General features: G+C 34.3%; 1 protein-coding gene across 1 annotated transcript in view; it reads right to left on the bottom strand.

Moving 5' to 3' along the window:
• Nucleotides 1-4202, bottom strand: part of LOC105250456 (ES1 protein homolog, mitochondrial) — a 41824-nt gene extending 37622 nt beyond the window's left edge. The window contains exon 1 of the mRNA XM_025407587.1: nucleotides 4113-4202. Coding sequence (XP_025263372.1) covers nucleotides 4113-4202 — 90 coding nt within the window. The remainder of the gene's footprint in view (nucleotides 1-4112) is intronic.
• Nucleotides 4203-18963: the final 14761 nt, after the last annotated feature.

Raw genomic sequence — 18963 nt, 5'->3', positions numbered from 1 at the left:
CGCTTTCGCTCTTGTTCTCTCCTTCCCGTCCGCGACCAACCCCTTCGCGGTGGTGACGATGCCACGGTAATGTAAACTAATTAAACTGGAGGCCAGGCACTAATGTGTCCATTATGTCTCGTCCTGCCCTCGGCCCAGCTTCGCACCGGACCCTCAAATCCTTCTCTCATCCTTCCTGTTCCTTCGTTACCTCTCGTGGTTTCACTCGTTCTCCGCCTTTCTTCTGACCACAATACAACAGAAATGTTAGACACGCTGCACTGTAGTCAAAACTGTCCTAATCCTTTCGTCTCTATATACCAGAATCGTCATTTTTCACATCTTTCAGACGAGTTAACATCTGTTTATAGAAAATTTCTCAGCGACAAATTTACTGAAAGATTTGAAATGTTTTCTATATCTTTTGCCAACGTAGCTTTTAAAAATTCCATGTTTTGTATTCAAAATAAATCTCGATCAATACAGGTATGAAAAGGAGCATAACAATCAAAATATTGAGCGCATTATGCGTACTTCTTTCTTTTACAAAAAGTTATCCGCCTTAATAATACGATTCACCAATCATCAACGAGGGAAGCAACTATCAATTATTAACACCTCCATCTGTCGGTACATCTTGCCGGAGCCCTCTCGACAGCGTAGAACGCTGTACAATGCATTACTATATCATGTTATATGACAGACCGTATGGCAAATAAAAATGTTTATTCTCTTTTTTTCATTATCTAAGAAAAATGTAATTATAAATATATATAAAGAGATACATAATATAGCAGTAATTATAACAGTAATAAAATGAGATTAATTTTTCTTAAAGTAATTTATATTTTACCTTTGTTTATAATTCATACTAATTTATTCTCCCCTTTCACTTTTTGTCTTTTTAAATTTAGAAAACTCTTGTAAAATATTAAAATAGTTCATTTCTTATTTAAAAAAATCACATTATTTAACATGTATTATTCACATGCAGAAAATAATTTTTAACATGAGTAATATCATAATTTTAATATTTTTCTTCTTCCAATTCATAGGATAAATTAACCTCTGCGGAGTCATCCCTTTGCATCGCCATTTAGAAGTGTTTTATGCTGCAAAGGCTGCACCATGGTGTTTTAATCAAGTGCCATAGCATATTGCGCCCTAAGCTAAATGCGACTCTGTAACATCCCCTCCATGGGGTCCCTCTTACAAATTGCTAGCTATCGTGCCCCCTGTAGCTATGTCAACGATACGTCATGTCTCTAAATGTCTGACTGTCGAATTCAGCATTAGAGCGCATTGTGCTGCCGTACCTGCTGAATCTCATACATTATACTTGATGCTCATCTGCTTGCCTGCAACAATAGTTGTCAATCGAAACGGTAAAAAATAAATTATTGACAAATCTAAAAAACCAAAACATAAGTAGCAAAATAGTTATTACTGTTATTAAGTACAATATATAATAAACAAAATAGCATGCATAATAATTAATTTCTAGTTTGCAATAAACTTATTAAGAATCACTTCCAGCAAAATATTTTCAGAAAATATAACTTTAGAATATTTTTTATAATATCAAATTTTATAATATCACATTATCACAATTTTACCGAACTATATATTTTATAAGTTTTTCCTTTTTTATATAGTACATTTCAATTTCTAACGCTTATGAAACGAAAAAAAATAATATTTTAAGTTTTGGAAAGATGTGCTCCGATTTTTAATTTAAGTTACTTAAACTTTGTCTATATTTGCTTCGATTGGTGTAAAAAAAAAAGAACGGTATCGATAATCATTATAGCTTCATGCGCCAACTGTCGTTGCACAGCAGGTTCTATTTATAGGCGTAAAACAATTTCCAGCATAGAAAATCACGCGTTATAGTTTCGTATTATAGCATAACGGCGTACCATTCAGTAGGGTGCGTGGGGCTACCGTAGCATTCGTTACGCTAGTATTCATAAACCATCATAACTTTACTGGCGTGGGTTACAGCGTGATCCTCGTTACCTACTCCCTACCATCAATGCAAAACGCACTGGCCTTTCGTCGCAAATGGATGATTAAAATTAACTGAATTTTCGCAAGTGGTCAACCATGATTCATCACACATATATTTCTTTGTGAAAGAATAAATATTTCTAAAAAACTATTTATATTTTCTTGTATAAAATAAAAAGTATTACTTTATATTAATTAAAAGAGAGAGAAAGAGAAATTATATATAAGATAAAATATCGCATTACACATACATAATGAATCACATAAAAATAAGTGAGTGAAATAAGAGTCATACAGAGAATTGTAGCGATCGAATAAAATGTTTTTTATCGGCTTTCCAGATTCTTTTCGTTTTATATTTTTGTTGATTCAGTTTTATCGATTCAGTTGAGTATGTTTCTCTTTTATGTGCATAAATAGATTAGTTCCAGACATCCATAGAGACTACTGTACATCCGAGATGTAATTGGATATAAACAATTAATTCTTTTTTAATGCCACTAATTTGCTCCAGCTCACAAAAGATTGCTTTGAAATATGCAAACATATCATTTTATATTATAATAAGAACATCATTACTTTGCGTTATAAAAACTACGTATACGCGGTATAATAAAATTTTAATCTTTTAGTGCTTTTTATTATGCTGCACGATTACAGATTTGCAAATTGTAGAACTTTAGTCCTTTTCCCGTGGAGAGATATCTTTTAAAGCTTCCAGAATATTAAAAGAAATATTAAATAAAATAACACAAGAATCATATTCAATTATTGTCTCAATATTGATTATTTATTTAAAGAACTGAAAAATGCTGACGTTTTCTATAGATATTCATATGAATCTAATATGCTATAATATAGTAAAATGTGTGTATAATTTTTTGATTAAATTATACGTTTTAATAAAATTAAAAAATTAAAAGAAAGATTTTTATTTGTTAATATGATTGATTTTGCAAAAATGTCGAAATTTTTTTTACTTTTTATGTTTTCATAAAAGAGACAATTTATTTTGTTTTTTTTATGAAAATATAAAAAGCTTTAAAGACCTTTTGTATTCAAATACATTAATGCATCGTCACACATGCACAAACATTAATCAAGCACAAACTTGGGATGCTTATTGTACAATATTTATTATTATATTCCCTATTGTAATTTTGGGCTTCTATCACATTTGAAAAATTTCAAAATTATAAATATAATATAAAAAAAACGCAATATAAAAAATCAGTCGATACACATTAGCATGCGTTAATTTTTTATTTTTTGATTAATAACGCACGTTTGACTATTACATTACAGAATAATATAGATATACATAATAATTTATGTCACATTAAAAATAACTGTAGATGCACGTCATATAATTTCTAAAATGAAAAATATTATTAACTTATCGTTTGAAATTTTAAAATTGCCATCCAGCACACTCACAGATTTCTTCGCGGAACTTTAATTTGTTCCACATCTCGACAAGAGTACACGCACGAAGTAGTATATAACTACGTCGACCGCTATCCCGCCTCTTGTACACGTCCCGAACGATAGTTTGCCAAAGATACGGACGAGTCCTTCAGGGCTCGCAAACCCAACGGCTGGCCACGGCGCCCACGGGAGAAACCCCAGGAACTATCCTCGAACACATAGGAACAGAACTTCCGAATCCTGCGAACTGCAACTAGCGCAGTTATCCACGTCGCTGTTTTTGATAAGGATATTAATAAAGTTTAACACCCATGGCACTCGCGCGATATCAACAACCGCACAAAGAGGAAGGAACAACATTCATAACAGATGCATTCGTAAACAAAGAGACAAAGAAAGGGAGAAATTCAGACATCTTAGAAATATATAACTATTTCTCTTAATATTATAAACACGAGTAGATCACTGCAAAATTTTTTTTTATAAGATAACATTTTTATATTATATCTTCTTTTCTATTTTTAACATTTCATAAAAATTGTTATCGTTTAATTGTCTCGGAAGATAATACATATGCTTAAATTATACATTAATTGCGCAAATTCTCAAAGATATTCCATTAAGAATTAAGATTTATAGCGAATAGTCGCAGCGTTCCATCTTTTCGCAGAACGTTGTCCACTTTTCTGCCTCGCCAGTTCTTCGGATGTACAGCTTTCAGCAGACTCGGCAACAGGAGTTCCTGAAGTCGCGACGAAGGCACGAAGCTGGCTAGTGGCCCCCATAGGGGCTGTGCAGTGACTTTCGCCCCTATCTACCCTAAACCACGCTCTGGAAGCGTCTCTCCACCCTCCTACAGATAGGTCGCATCACCGCCACCGTGGCTTGGATCCGACTTTTGGAAGACGGTTTTCTCTCTTCGCTTCTCTGTGTGTTGTGCTTAATACCGATGATGATATGCCAAATGCCTCCCGGCAGTGTTTTAAGTTTGATCCGCGTTCTCGTGTCATTTGAACAAGTTTATATAATATATCTTTTTAACTTTTTATAAAAAAGCAGATACGAAATGTTTTTTCGATAAAAGTATACATGTATGTGTATGTGTGATAGAATATTTCATATATTTAAAACAAAACGTGCAAGATAAAATTGATATAAAAAGGATAATTTATAAACAAAATAATTTAAAAAATTTGTAAATTATTACAATTGTAACATTGATCGTGATAAAATATTAATGAAAAGTAGAGTGATGTATTTTGCTTGCAGGTAAAAGCGCAATTTCTCTCTCGGCGGATATAATTATCTGCGATGATGTAATTTCCTATGTCAACCAATTCATTTTTAATTATATAGTCGGCGTCTCTTGAGAATTTCTGCCTATCTTCAGATACTAAATTTAGTAAAATAACAAAACTTAACAAACTTATTTGTAAAAGTATTTTTTTTCGAAATGTATCTTTTTCTTAAATGTTTCTTTCTACTTCAATATTTATTTTATTACAATATCATAAGTTATTATTTCCACATTATTTAAAAATGATAAACATTATATTTACACATTTCAGTATTTAATAATTCTTTATCGAAATCGGCAACGATAAAAGCGTCTGAATATTACCGTTGGGCATCGCTCAAGGTAGATTTTTCTACCAATGTCAGATTTGCATTTAAACAACGAGGTAAATTCACCTCGCGTAGCACGAAACAAGGACACCATTGGGAACATAAACGAAGTGGGAGACTGGCTTATGCCAGCTCATAAAACGTCGCCGAGTATTTTAATTGGCAAAGTATGCTAAAAGTCGAGTTCACGATAAGATTTATTTATACGTTTCTCCCCCAATCATCCAAACCAAGCAAACCTGAAAATTTATCAGAACTCGAGAGACTACTCTACAGAAAATATTTTCATCTGTTGAGGTTATTTATTTTGTGAAATTTCTATATTCGATTGATAATTATTATACAAGTATTTTATTAGAAAACTTATTTCTATTGCTTATTCTATATATTAAGAGAAAAGAACACATTTTTACACACAGAATTATTAAACTTAGTATAATATAAACAACACAATTAAAATTTTTTATAGTAAATGTTATAAAAATAAAATAATTTTCAATTATTATAATAAAAACTTTAACTTATTTAATAAAATAATTTTTAAATGTTATAAAAATAAAATAATTTTCAATTATTATAATAAAAATTTTAACTTACTTAATAAAAACACATTTTCAATGTATAATTATTCTGTAAATACAAACTTAAAATATTATAATTTATACAAACATTATAATTTATAAATAATATAAATTTAAAATATTATAATTGTAATAAGAAACAAATTATATTATAATTAAATGAATAGAAATTACAATTTCATAATCCTATAGATTTAGCGATAAATACAGGCAAGAAATTTTCTAAATAAAGTCTTTATTCAATTGATTTAAACGAAAAATGAAATGAAATAAATATGACAAAGCCTAACGGAAGTGGTATTGAATTAGCAACTTGTAATAAGCGTGAGAATTTTCTTTTGTTAAAACACATTTAAGGCATGCTTCGAATAATTACAGTTTAAAATACTATAGTACTATAGTGAATACGATGATTGATCGATACGATGTTCTGAATATTATTCGTCATATTAGTTGGCTATTTAAACGCACGAAGGACGCACTGAAAGTACTAGATTAATGATGTTTCTTAATCCTTTGGAAGAAAAGAAAACCCTTTTCTTTATTTGGCGCACCAGACAGAAACTCTCAACCGAAATTTCTTAATTCATAGAAAGTCAACGATGGGCGGATATGGCTGTAGATGGAATTCCAGGCCATTCAACGGCAGATAATCCTCCGGTTAAAGAATCATCCAATTACGGTGCAACTGACCCAAGCGTCATTTGCATTCATTTCGTTTCCATCGTCTCCTTGTTGAGAGAAAGCAGTGGTAAGTTTCGCAAAATCCTATCTCCGTTGCATAGATCTTGCATCGCTTTTCTTTTTCTCGCTTCTCTCTTGTAGGATTCACGAAAGATTATCCGAAAACGAGCATTAAACAGAACTTAACCAAACTTTCGCGCGAAACTTTTTACCAGAATTATCTGGCGCTTTGAGCTTAATTTAAATCCAATCATGATTACATCTCGATTGTTCACAGCTTCGAGTAAATAATCTTAGCAGGGAGCGCAAAATAAATGCCGCGTGTTTCATCTTTACAGAAAAAAGTGATATTATTAATTCGCTTGGCTGAATTCTATTACATATCGTTATTAACAAACATTAAACATTTTCGTATTACTAGCAAAGCTCCCACGAGGGCAATAACCTAATTATGTGAATTAACAATTTCCGATTCATGGATAATTTATAATTTGCAAAATCAAAAAAAAAATATTAATTACTGTAATATAATATAAATTAACGTAATATAATTTTGAAAGTAAATAATAGTTAATAAATATGAGACAAAAATGTTGATCAAAAAAAATACAGAAACAACAATAGTGAATACAAAAGACACAGGTGCTATGTACATATATATCATATATTACTATGAGAAAAAGTAAGGTGCCAGAGAGATCGATGTGCCGATCAAAAGCAGTAATAGGAAATGCACATATGACGCGGTCTTTATGGCTCGTTGCACTCGAAAGTAAAGCCGGGAGGCACGTTTATAATGGAGAGAGCATGCACTTGTCCGTTCTGCTGCGGTCTAAAATCTGATGCTCCCTGCGGATACCGGTAGCACCCTCGCTGATGGCTCCGTTGCCCCTTAAAGTGGATGCAGTATCTCTCTGTTAAACAAGTTTGAGAGATACCCGCGAAAATGACAGAGAAGGGTGAACGTACTGCGCAAGGAGAAGGGAATTTAGTCGCGAGATGAGATGACCACATCTGTTTACAATTGAAGTAAGTGGTTCGATTTTCGTACTTGTACAGGATCACCGATTAACGTCTGTCAGTTGTAATAAGATTTTGTTTACTCCATAATTATCGAAGATTAATAAAAATAATCATTGAAATTTTTACTATCTCTCTCGAATGATAATAATAATTTTAACAAAATTATCTCATAAAATAAAATACATTTTATCTTACTCAATATATTAACGTTATTTGGTAAAATTTTTAAATCAGAAAAGAAAAGAAACCAGTGGAAACCAGAAAAATTTCGAAATTGTCAACTATCACTATGAACTCAGAATTTGATAATATAATCGCTTTATGTAGATGGACCATCGAGAGAGAATAAATTAAAAGATAAAATTGTGTTGAAAACGAAAGATAGAACATAGGTTTCTATACCAGGATCACCCTCTTTATAGATGTTAGTGGCCGTTTCCATAAAGTAAAGAGATATGATGATTCAATAAGAGACGGCAGTTAAGTGTCTCTAATGTGCATTTTGGTCTCTAGGCATTGTCATCCCGTATCTGAACGACCGTCGTTCGACCGCAAATACCTTTTACTTTTATGCATACGCGATATGAGAGTATATAATCATACTTCTTATTACATTTTTATTACATTACAAAATATGTCGTTGCATTTACAATTCTATAACCTAATGACAAAAATAACCGTATTTTTCTATTAATTTTTTTATATTAATAATAAATTATATATATATTTTTTTTAAATGTTATATATAAAATATGTAGGTTCTCTCTCAACTATCTTTACTATATCCTATGTACACAAATCTAAATATTAGTTGCGTTACAATGACAATATGTTTGATCGTTATTAATATTTTTATTTCACTAAAATTTATTGATCGAAATGGAATATTAACAAAAAGAAAAAAAAATATATAATATGTCAGAAATTCAGCTAAAAAAAGTTGCAAGACTGCGCAGAGGATATTTATAACTTTTGCTCTTGTGACAGGTGTCTCGCTGTGCAACGCTGTCTCTATTATCGAGACGAAGTTTACATAAATGATGAAGACGTCCACCTCGACAGTGTTGAGGTAATGCGCTATAGAATAAGAGGGATACAACGACACATAGAGAACGAGGGAAAGAGCCTTTGTCCTTTGTATGGGGTATAGGCGTCGAAACGCCTCGTTGGTCACCAAAGGATAATGTCTCTCTCTCTCTCTCTCTTTCTCTCTCAATCTGTCATAGCGGTCGCAGAGCTTGTGTCTCTACCATTCCTCTTCTCTCCCGCTTCTCTCTGTTTATAGACACCAACGCAGCTACGAGTCCATAATCCAAACAGAGGGTGCCGTATTCATTCACCGTAACCATCGGCCATGTGCTCGTCTGCGAATAGCTTTTCCTGGCATTCGGGTAAACGCCTGTCAACGGAAAGTGCAGATTTTTCGAAATTCATCTCTTTTTCGAAAAATATTAGTATGCAGTATATACCCAATGTTTCAAAAACTAAATATATCGTAAATAGAGCTTAGAATATTATATATAAATTGGAAATATATTTAGAAAAGTAAAGATAGAAAATTAAATTTATTGTATATCACGTTTATTATTTGATAACTTATACTAAAGCATTCGAATAATTATGGTTTAATTCTTTTTCCATATAACAATATTTATGATATATAATATATTTAATTTTTTTACATATGTCAATATAAGTATGAATTTTTTAATATTTTTGATTAAATCTATTTCTATAAGTAAATACAAATTTTTAATATTAGTAGAATTTTGCAATAATCTGATGAAAATCTATTATAGCACGCATTAATTTTAATTGAAAGATGATGACTACTATAATCTATGATGACCAAAATGACTTTTAGACTAGTCAGCGTGTATAATTAGAAGAATAACTTTACGAATTCTCATATTTCTGCAGAAAACCCTTGTCAGATGTCTCTGGTTACTTTTAGCTGCTAAACCTGAGAAGAATGATTTACCACTTCAACATATTCGTCGTCGAGTCATAATGCCAGTTTGACAGCACATAAATCTTGAGTCGTGCGATATCACGAGTTGCATACCATGTGTTTCAGAGAACGCATTTGCAGTCAACCGCGCAAAAAGAATTCCGTCTCTCCACCTTGTCACCCCTTTCCAAAACCCTTTTCGGTACCCTTGAACCCCTCTGATCGAGTTTGACCGCGGCGCTAATTCATGGTCGGTGACATCTCGTTGCCTTCACATCAAGTACTATTGTTCTGACCAACTCGATCGAATGCCTATTGTACTCCTCTCGAGCGCGACATTAAATGTCCAAAGTAGCACCTGGCGGAAGAAATGTTCAGTGAATAATTTCTGCAATTGATCCGATTGTACGTTTGTTTGAAAACATCGACACCGCGTTACATTGTCTGTACTATTTGAATCGAAAATTGTTTGAGGCATTTGCGAAAGTGCCTAGAATTTAAATCGATATGACCTAATCTACCTTTGGGTTTTCTATCTTTATAAATCTTGGTTCATATGTACAGTATTTAAAAAAAAAAATTTTTAATTAGATTTATTTCTCACATTTAATTGCATTTTTGATTATTTTGACCATATTTCTCATATTTGAAATACGTATAACGTATATATATCAGAACAGGATATTCAGCGTAACTAAATCTTTCGAAATGGGCGAGCAATATTGTTAACGTAGCGGGCTCTGACACTGCAGATACGCAAACAAACTGGGCGTTTGACAATAAACAGATATAATTGGTTGAATACCGCCTCGATAGATAGAGACAAGTACTATCGGCGAATACTCCCGTGACGCTGTTGCTCGCGTGTTTGTACCTTGTTATGAAATGCAAGCACGCTTGTACGCGAGGCATACCACCGCTCTGTTCCTCTCGATCCCTCTCGTTTTACCCCTCTTTGCCAACCATTCGTTCTCTCCTCTTCCGACGCGTTCGCTCGCTCTCTCGTTGTCCTGTATGCGAAGCAAATGTATCATATCACACGGGCCCCCAGGGCTGCATTACAAGCCCGATCATAGTACGTTTCTGGCTGTATTAATACGACCGTAAAAATGCAACCTCTATTTCGCGATTCCGCCGAACTAAACCGTCCGCTAATTCCATTTGCCATAGGGCGAAAATGGGGTGCGTATGCATCCGCGATGCAAACGTGCGATGTCGCATTCATAAATATGTACCTTACAATCCTGCACTTTGTAAATTTTTAATCAAATAAAAGATACGTCTAAGGGTACGTTTCTTTCCGCCAAAGGTTTTCTTGATAGGATAAATTATATTTTGAAGATGCTGATATAAATTATCGCAAATATTTACACGTATAAAAAATACGCGTATAAAATACATTAAATTACCATTTTTTTCAAATATTAGAACTGACATTCATAAAGTTATATTTACACATAAATTGTATTAACATTTTTCTAATTCCAATTTTCAGATCGTCAAAGTCGAAGATACAGTACGTAGATACTGTAAAAAAAAATAAACCGCAGGTCAATTAACTTCTGGCATCGTGTTCGACGATAGCAAGTCGTTTGCGCTGCGAGTGATGTACATAGTTCGGATGAACGAGGACTCAGGGAGCACCGAGTGATAATAAAACCTGAACAATCAAGCGACGCGTGTAAGACGCGGAGCCGGTAAAGTGAACGCTAGGATACGCGAGAAAACATGGAATACCTCCGCGTCTAGCTAGAACCGAAGCATCTTGGATGGATGTACAGGACAGGAACGATAAAAAGCAACCTTTACGACGTGACGGAATTACCACTATCTGTCGAACGAACCAGTGACGACCGGCCGACATTTCTACCCTTGCCACTGATTTCATTCTTTTTCCTACGCGTATAATTAAATCGCAAACGAGATTATGCAATTACAAATTCAACAGCACGAATGTAAGTTTATCATACGATCTTTCGCTAATTCCCTTATAGTCTTGTTATGAATGTAAATAATGCTATTGTTGTGTTACAATTAACGTCGACTTTTTTATGATTTTCTTATGATATAAAAACAATGTTTAATGTATGTTCGACAATGATGGAACAATGTACGTTTGATTAACTCTAGTAGAAATTTATATCAAAGCTGTAGCCACGCAGGACAAACAAATAATTTTAAATAAATGACAGCAATATTTACGCGACATTTCGAAAGCCGCCGGTGTAATAATGGATTTACAGAGAAAACATGGAAGCGTGGCAGGCTGAATCAAGCCAGCGTGAAACAAACAGTGGATATTGCACGCAATGTGTCGCGCCTGGGTTTGGAATCAGTCCTCTGCAAACACGTTAATGTGCGAAATACACACATCGTACTGTGGCTAATATTGCGAGGACGCCGTTGAACAAGATCCTGACACACGTATCTTTGCCATAAGAAATTATAGCTTCATTTAAAAGATTCGCTCTAACAATAAGATATTACGTTACTGCTCATTCATTACAATAATTTATAACAAATAATTGTCACTTATAAACGATGATTTAGGCTGATAGAATAAGAAATGACTTAATATAACTATTATAAAAATTTTAATATAACATACACTTTTACATTTCTTTCTTCTGATGAAAAAAAATATATAAAGAACGTATATGTATATTAATATTAATAATATTCTAACTGTATTCACTTAGGAATATTTAATTTTATTCAAATTTAATTTCGCACTTACATGCCATTTCTTTTAAATGAATATTCGATAATAAGCAGTCGTTGGAAGTGTGGCAAAAAAGAGAGTAGCAATAATTATTTTAAACACCATCGTTAGCAGCATGGATAACCGAGTACGCAAAAGGGTGGACGCATTCGCGGGATTTTGTTAGAGGGAGAGATTACACAGTGGGATACGGGTGCGTTTACGCAATTACTCGATATTACTGCTCTGGGCACCGGTAACTCTGCTAGCTCTTTACCAATAAACGCATAATCTCGTAATACCATTGATTTTCAATTCGTTATTTATCTGCTCTCGGCGGGGTTCTCAAATGAAAGAAGTGATTCTGCGCAGTTTAATCGAATCGCGTTGATTCGAGTATCGGCTAACTGACCGTGAAGCCGAAACGAATATCGTGAAAAGAGAGTGTTATCGCGGGAATAAAAGTTTTCGCCCGTGCAACGAAAAATTGCCAAAAAACCGACACAATAATCATAAATTTCGTTGCTGTGACGCAATAAATGTTTCAAAGTGGAGGGGCGGAAATTTGTTCGTATGATAAAGCCTTCGGATGAGAATCGCAGCGTACAGTTAGTGCGAATGACTGCTCGGTAATTACAACAAAATACGCTAATATCACCCACTCTATATGAACCCCGGGTCAAGTGACCCTACGCGGTGCATCGGTCCGTGTGTCGATGCAACAGACCGTACCAAACAGGTAATGCATGCGTTATTAACATTGCCAATTTTTCGTATTAATTAACCGGGAATATATATGCGATAGCATCCAATTAAAGCCGATAAAATGTATACATTGTGTAGCGCAATGAACGGAAAGAACCTCATTTACCCTAATACATAAAATATCGTGTATACAATAAACATAATTTGGTTGCTGCAATTCTTCTCTCTGAAAAAAAATGGAACAAACATGTGTTTATCGTATTAAAGTTACACATTTCTAATCGAATTTTCTCTTCTTTTTTTTTTATTTATGCTATATGTCATATGCGATTTATGTCATTAATATTATTAATTTCTTGTACAATATGAACATGAGAAGTCGACATAAATATATTTTTCAGACAAGTATATCCGCCATTGAGTAATTTGGAAATTTAATAAGAATTACATATTCTAAAGCATCTTTGAGCGCAGCATAATCCGGCGCTTCATTAAATTCGCTTTCTACGATGCACGTAACAAATCGATAAAATAGCCTGGACACGAATGCCTTTGCCCCCTGACGTCATCGTCCGTTCCTAAGTTTATGCAAAGGGGTGGCAGGACATCGGGCTGGCGGGCAGCGGATATCTACGTAGGAGAACAAGATGGCAGCTTCCCACGAGAATTCTCGAACGAGGCCGCAATCCAGCGGATACACGTCCCGTCGACGACGCTGGCAACCTCCGTTTCGCTTCTACGTTTTCTCCTCATCCTCCTTTCCGCGTGTTCGCCCCGTTCTCTTTGTCCACTTCGTGCGTGGCTTAGCTACGTTTGGCAGCCTCGTGTTTTCCGCAAAATTTTCTTCCTCCACAGACTGACGCACAGGTCTGAAAAGTTTATGCGATGCACGCGTGCACGCGAGCCAATTCGACAGATCAGAGTGGTCGCCGTCCGCGGATATTAGCTGGTAATCTATTTAAGTCATTAGCGGGAAATCGAGGCGCACGTAGCGTGTCGAAATTAATTAACGGAAACATACGGCCATTTCTACTCTAATAACGAGAATTGAGTTGTTTCTAACTCTCATACTATACGTAATATCAACAAATTTATAAATATAACGATTTTTTTAATACTTACTATATGTTATATATATATGTGTAATTACCATATGTTATATACATGTATAATTACTATATGTTATATACATGTATATTGCAGATTTCTTATGAAATTAATTTTTGCCTTTATAAAGCGCGAAATCTTTGAATACAGTTTTATAAAAAATCTAAAATTTTTTTATATCTAAAATTTTTTTTATCTAAATTGTAAAATGATTAAAAGAAATTGTAAAGAACAATCTGCAATATAAAATCGTACACATGTATTCTATATAATTAATACATACTTATATTATAATATGTGCATTTTCAAATTATCTTTAAATAATGTTACGTTTAAAATTTGCTTCTTATTTGAAAAAAAAAGGAGAACTTTAGATGCAACGAAAAATTATTCCAATAGGTAGTATCCGCAAAATAAGTAACATTTTCGGATACGGTAACCTTTGAGCACGCACAGGTCGAAGTCATGTACCCCTACAGCTCTCGAGGGTATCCTATCTTCGACGGCGCACCCTCCACGAATCGCGCTATCGCCTCTCGCCGGAACGATTTCTCGACTTGGATGCATCGTTACACTTTGGTTAACTGGCCGAATTTCCCGTGTCCATCCCCAAAACGATCGACTAACGACCACGCGCATGAACATTGTCGACCCTCCCGCGAATCACCGATGAAACCAACGATATACAGGGTCGGAGGTAATTCGTAGTACTTAGCGGTGATGTTGATTGCCCTTTCCTAGAATCTCCAGTGAGATATAAACTCTACGATGTGTGCGGAATCTTCCCCAAAATTAACAATTATCTGCGACAATTATGTGAAATAATTTGAACAAAATTTTGAATAATTTTTAACAAAAAAACGAGAACTTACAGGATTTTATCTTATTCATATACATAAACTTTTGCCAAGATGTAGCATTACTGAATGTCAGCATTACTGAATGTGACAAGCGTAATTTGTTGTGGGATAGAAAAGTGAAAACAAATCCCTCGTATTATGGACAACCGATGGAGAAATCGCTATTGCGATTCGCTAGGTTTTATCCGCTAGATATATCATAGGGGTTGTATGAGCGGTCAGCGACGTATCGAGTAGCCGTCCTTGCTTATCACTAATTCAAGAGAACGTAGATATCCCTGGATATAAAAATAATTTGGTTTATGGAAACAGACGCGTCCTCGATTCGGGTAGACGGAGTTTAGTGGTGGTTACGGCTACCATGACCATGCTAGCCCACGGAATAAATCATGAAGCGATCTCTCCAAGTTTCGTCCATAATATACGGAAGTTTCCTAAGATATAAAAAATTTCTGTAATATAGGCAATTCTTATTTTTCATTAATCTTATGTTGAACGCGATTTTATGACGTGAAGAATTTTCCACGCGGAATGAAAGTGTAATAAAAGCATTGCAATTTCAAAATTCGTTCTATGGATGAGACGATAAAGGCGTCCTTTTCCGCTGAAAATCACAGCCCTACAGCTTATCTCGTCGAGAAAAGGATTAACGACCAACGTGTCTCTTATCGGCATAGAGGTAAACCCCAATGGGCAAGGAACAAAAACGTAACAGCTAATGACGTTGACGCGGCAACCTGTTGTCCGGCCCTTTTGAATGGGAGTGCACGAGCAGGATGGCCGTGCTAATAAATAGCCCCGTTCGGTGGCGCATCTGCGTAGGAAAAACTTTACCCGAAAAACTCGAGCGCCCCTTAGGGGTTTCCGCGCGCGCACCCGCGCTCACCCCCCTGAGAAACAGGAGGCGGCATTATCATTATAATCACGCATCAATGCGCTGATCAGCGGTATTGTCATACCAAATGCTGAACTCGAGACAGCACGAGCAAATACAATGCGGATGAACTGTGTGGTTTTTAACGCCGCCTTTTTGTGAAACATCGCGAATCCGAGAGGTGATGTTCCTGCGACTTGAATTTATTCCAAAATTGTTAATTAAACGTCTGAAAATTCAAACGTTTAATAATACACAAAATTATTTTATCTTCTTATTATAATTATGCATTTAGATAATCACGCTTTTAGAAAATAAAACAAGATAATATTAAAAAATATTATTGTTTTAAAGCTTCGCTTTATATAAGTAGCAGTACGTTTACATAATATCACAAAGAAGTATTGCAAGCAATAGAAGAGCTCTCGTATCTTTTCACTTGTCAACCGAATTCGAATCTCTCAGCTTCTTGCGAATGCTTACAATTAGAACGATTGACAGGTGGGGACGTCTCGATTTAATATAGACGAAAATAATCAGAGGACCACTTCACGAGTCGCAAGTGCAAGTGCAAACAAACTCTATCATAGAATTCTGGACACTTCTATCCCGCGCACATGTTCCGAATTCGCGAGCCTGAGGGATGCCACCCCACATAAGCGTCACATATGTCGAGGTCTCTTCGGCAGGACCCTTCTTGCCGACCCACGATGTACCATTGCGTACTGGTAGTACCTTGATGCTTCGATGGCTGTAGGGTGTACCTACGGATACTATTACGGTGGGACAAGTGCGGTTCGCTACGGCAACACGCCCGTCTATTTTAGATTTTGCAGAATCATCGATCCATGTCGTGCGCGAAGCTCACATTGTCGCTATTTTTGCACGCCCAATCTTCACAACAGAAGGCAATTAAAAACAGTAATTCTTAAAATTACTCCGGAAATCTTAACGATATATAGTTATTGCTGCTTTAATTTTAAAGAAGAAATAGTTCATAATAATTATAATCATAATAACATTAATGAAGAAAATTATTACCGTATAAGATAAGTAATAAAAAATGAACGTTGAATAAATTCCTTTAAATATCTCACATTTTATACTCTCCTATAACTTTTTTATATATTTTTTTATATATTTTATCTATTATCAGTTCTCAGTTACTTTTTATCAGTTACGCAATATTTCTTTCTGAATACTCATGCTTTAATGCATCGCTAAAGACTTTCTTAATTATCGATACATCAGCTACTGAGCTGAAAAATTCAATTGACAATTTCATCCGCAAGCGCGTCCCTTTAAGCCGACGACATATGCAGAATCTCATGTGGAACAAATAAAAAAACCAGAATCTAAATATTATCATAGGCAAGTAATAGGCTTAAAAGATAAGTTAACTTATGCAGGATACTTATATCTACGCACATCGTGGCAATATTGAAAATCGTACGACCCTTCCAACTGATAATTGGATTTGGCCGATGCAATGATGTTCATTTGACATCATTGGGACATTTAGGAACGTCGATACCTCTTGCTATTGGATTACTAGGATGTTTGAAAAGCATCTACGCATAAAATCGAAATCTATCGAAAGTATTTACTATTTGATATATATCTTTTCTATATTAATATCATTAATATTTCCAAATATATCAACTCGTTGCAAAATTCTTAAGATACAACATAAAGAAGTTTTTAAAAGACTTTATTCTTTTATTTAAAAATAACGATTCAACTGCAACAGAGTAATCTCGCGAAACATTTTGTTTTTGCAAACTAAAGCGATCCTTTTTTAAGAACCGAGGCATAACGGAGCAAGAAGCATTTCTAAATGGCTTCTCATACCCCGGAGTCATGTCATTGACATAAGGTGGCAATGTTACAGGCTGTTGGGCAGCCGAGAGGGATCTCATGAATCACGGCAGTGAAAGAGAAGACGAGCTTCAGAAAAAAGGAGATTGAAACCGGTTTGGCACGCGCGCATGTCGAGTGTTTCGTAATGACGCCTGCAGACCCTCATTAAGCTTCATTATCTTGCCATGTGATAAACATTAATCGGCGACCTCTGACACTTCACGTACATGGTGAGTGTACGTTAAATAGTTTGAGCGATTACTCACTGTTAAACTTGATTCTGTAACTGGTATATTACTAGCAAATAGATGAATATTTTAATCTTATTTAAATTCTAATATTTCTTCTAATCAATATAAATGCATGCATATTTTTATAACATTATGTGCAGCGGGATAAATGATTAATGTTTTTGATTAAACTTTTGAGTTATATACGATTAAGTTTAGTCGATAGTTTTACAATAGATATATAAATATACAGAATATACCAAATATTCAGAAATGTTTGCAAATGCAAAACAGTCAAAGATGTAGATTCACGGTTAAAGTGGAAAGAAGGAAGGAGAGCCAAATTACCCGGCACAGAACACATTATCTCCACTTGATAGGCCCCATACCCTTGAAGCAGTGGCTCTCCGATGTAAATTGTTCAAACAAGATCTCGGGAAAAGAATAGATTTTCTTTAGGTTTTACACTAGTAAGAGGATTGCGAAACACTGCAAGTCTTTTCCTTTCTTCTTTCCCTTCTAACTTCGCGATTGCCTTTATTCCCTCCATCACATAAATTTATTCAAACAAATTCTATAATTACTTTTTTCGACCCAACTGCCACTCGACTTAAGATTTATATACTCGATTACATAGTAACGCTTAATGTTTTTGTCGTTTATATAAAATGTATACTAATTTGCGTTAAATTTAATCTTCTCAAAATAAAATCAAAAATTTTTAAATATAAATTGTAACAAACTAACAAATATTTTGAAAAATCCAACAGGTAATCAATAGATAATGATTAAATACTTTTGTCGTATTAAAATATTATATATTTTTAAAAAGTCAAGAAATTTTCTCTCTAAGTAAATGATAAATATACAATACAATCTGTATTACAAATATAAATATAAAATTAAAAATATAAATATAAATATCAAGACAGGAAACAAAACTGTCGATTATAAAAGTAAAAATGTACAAATGAGGAAAATTTTATTCTTATGATTTGATTAGAAAATCGATACATACTAATCGATCTATCAATAAGTAGAACGGGTGATCTACGACGCGGCGAAAAGAGAGTGAGTTTAATGCCAATAGAAATGGTATGTCAGTTGGTGATTCGATAAATTCTTGAGGGAGATCACAGATTTCTTTGTATTTTGATTGATTATATATTCTTGATAAAAATTGACAAGTTAAACATGACCGCAAAATAACATCCAGAGTAGAATAAAAAGTATTTTCGCAATATGCGATACATCTCTAAATGTCATCGCGTTAAAATAAGGTACCAGCAAGATCTATCTATGTATTACTTTCAGTTAAAGTAGTCTGATTTTCTGCTGCATAGT

The sequence above is a fragment of the Camponotus floridanus genome, unplaced genomic scaffold, assembly GCF_003227725.1.
Source record: "Camponotus floridanus strain SB8 unplaced genomic scaffold, Cflo_v7.5 scaffold1, whole genome shotgun sequence".
NCBI classification, from domain to species: Eukaryota; Metazoa; Arthropoda; class Insecta; order Hymenoptera; family Formicidae; genus Camponotus; species Camponotus floridanus.
The sequence above is the reverse complement of the archived record's forward strand: the minus strand, read 5'-3'. Positions and strand labels throughout refer to the sequence as shown.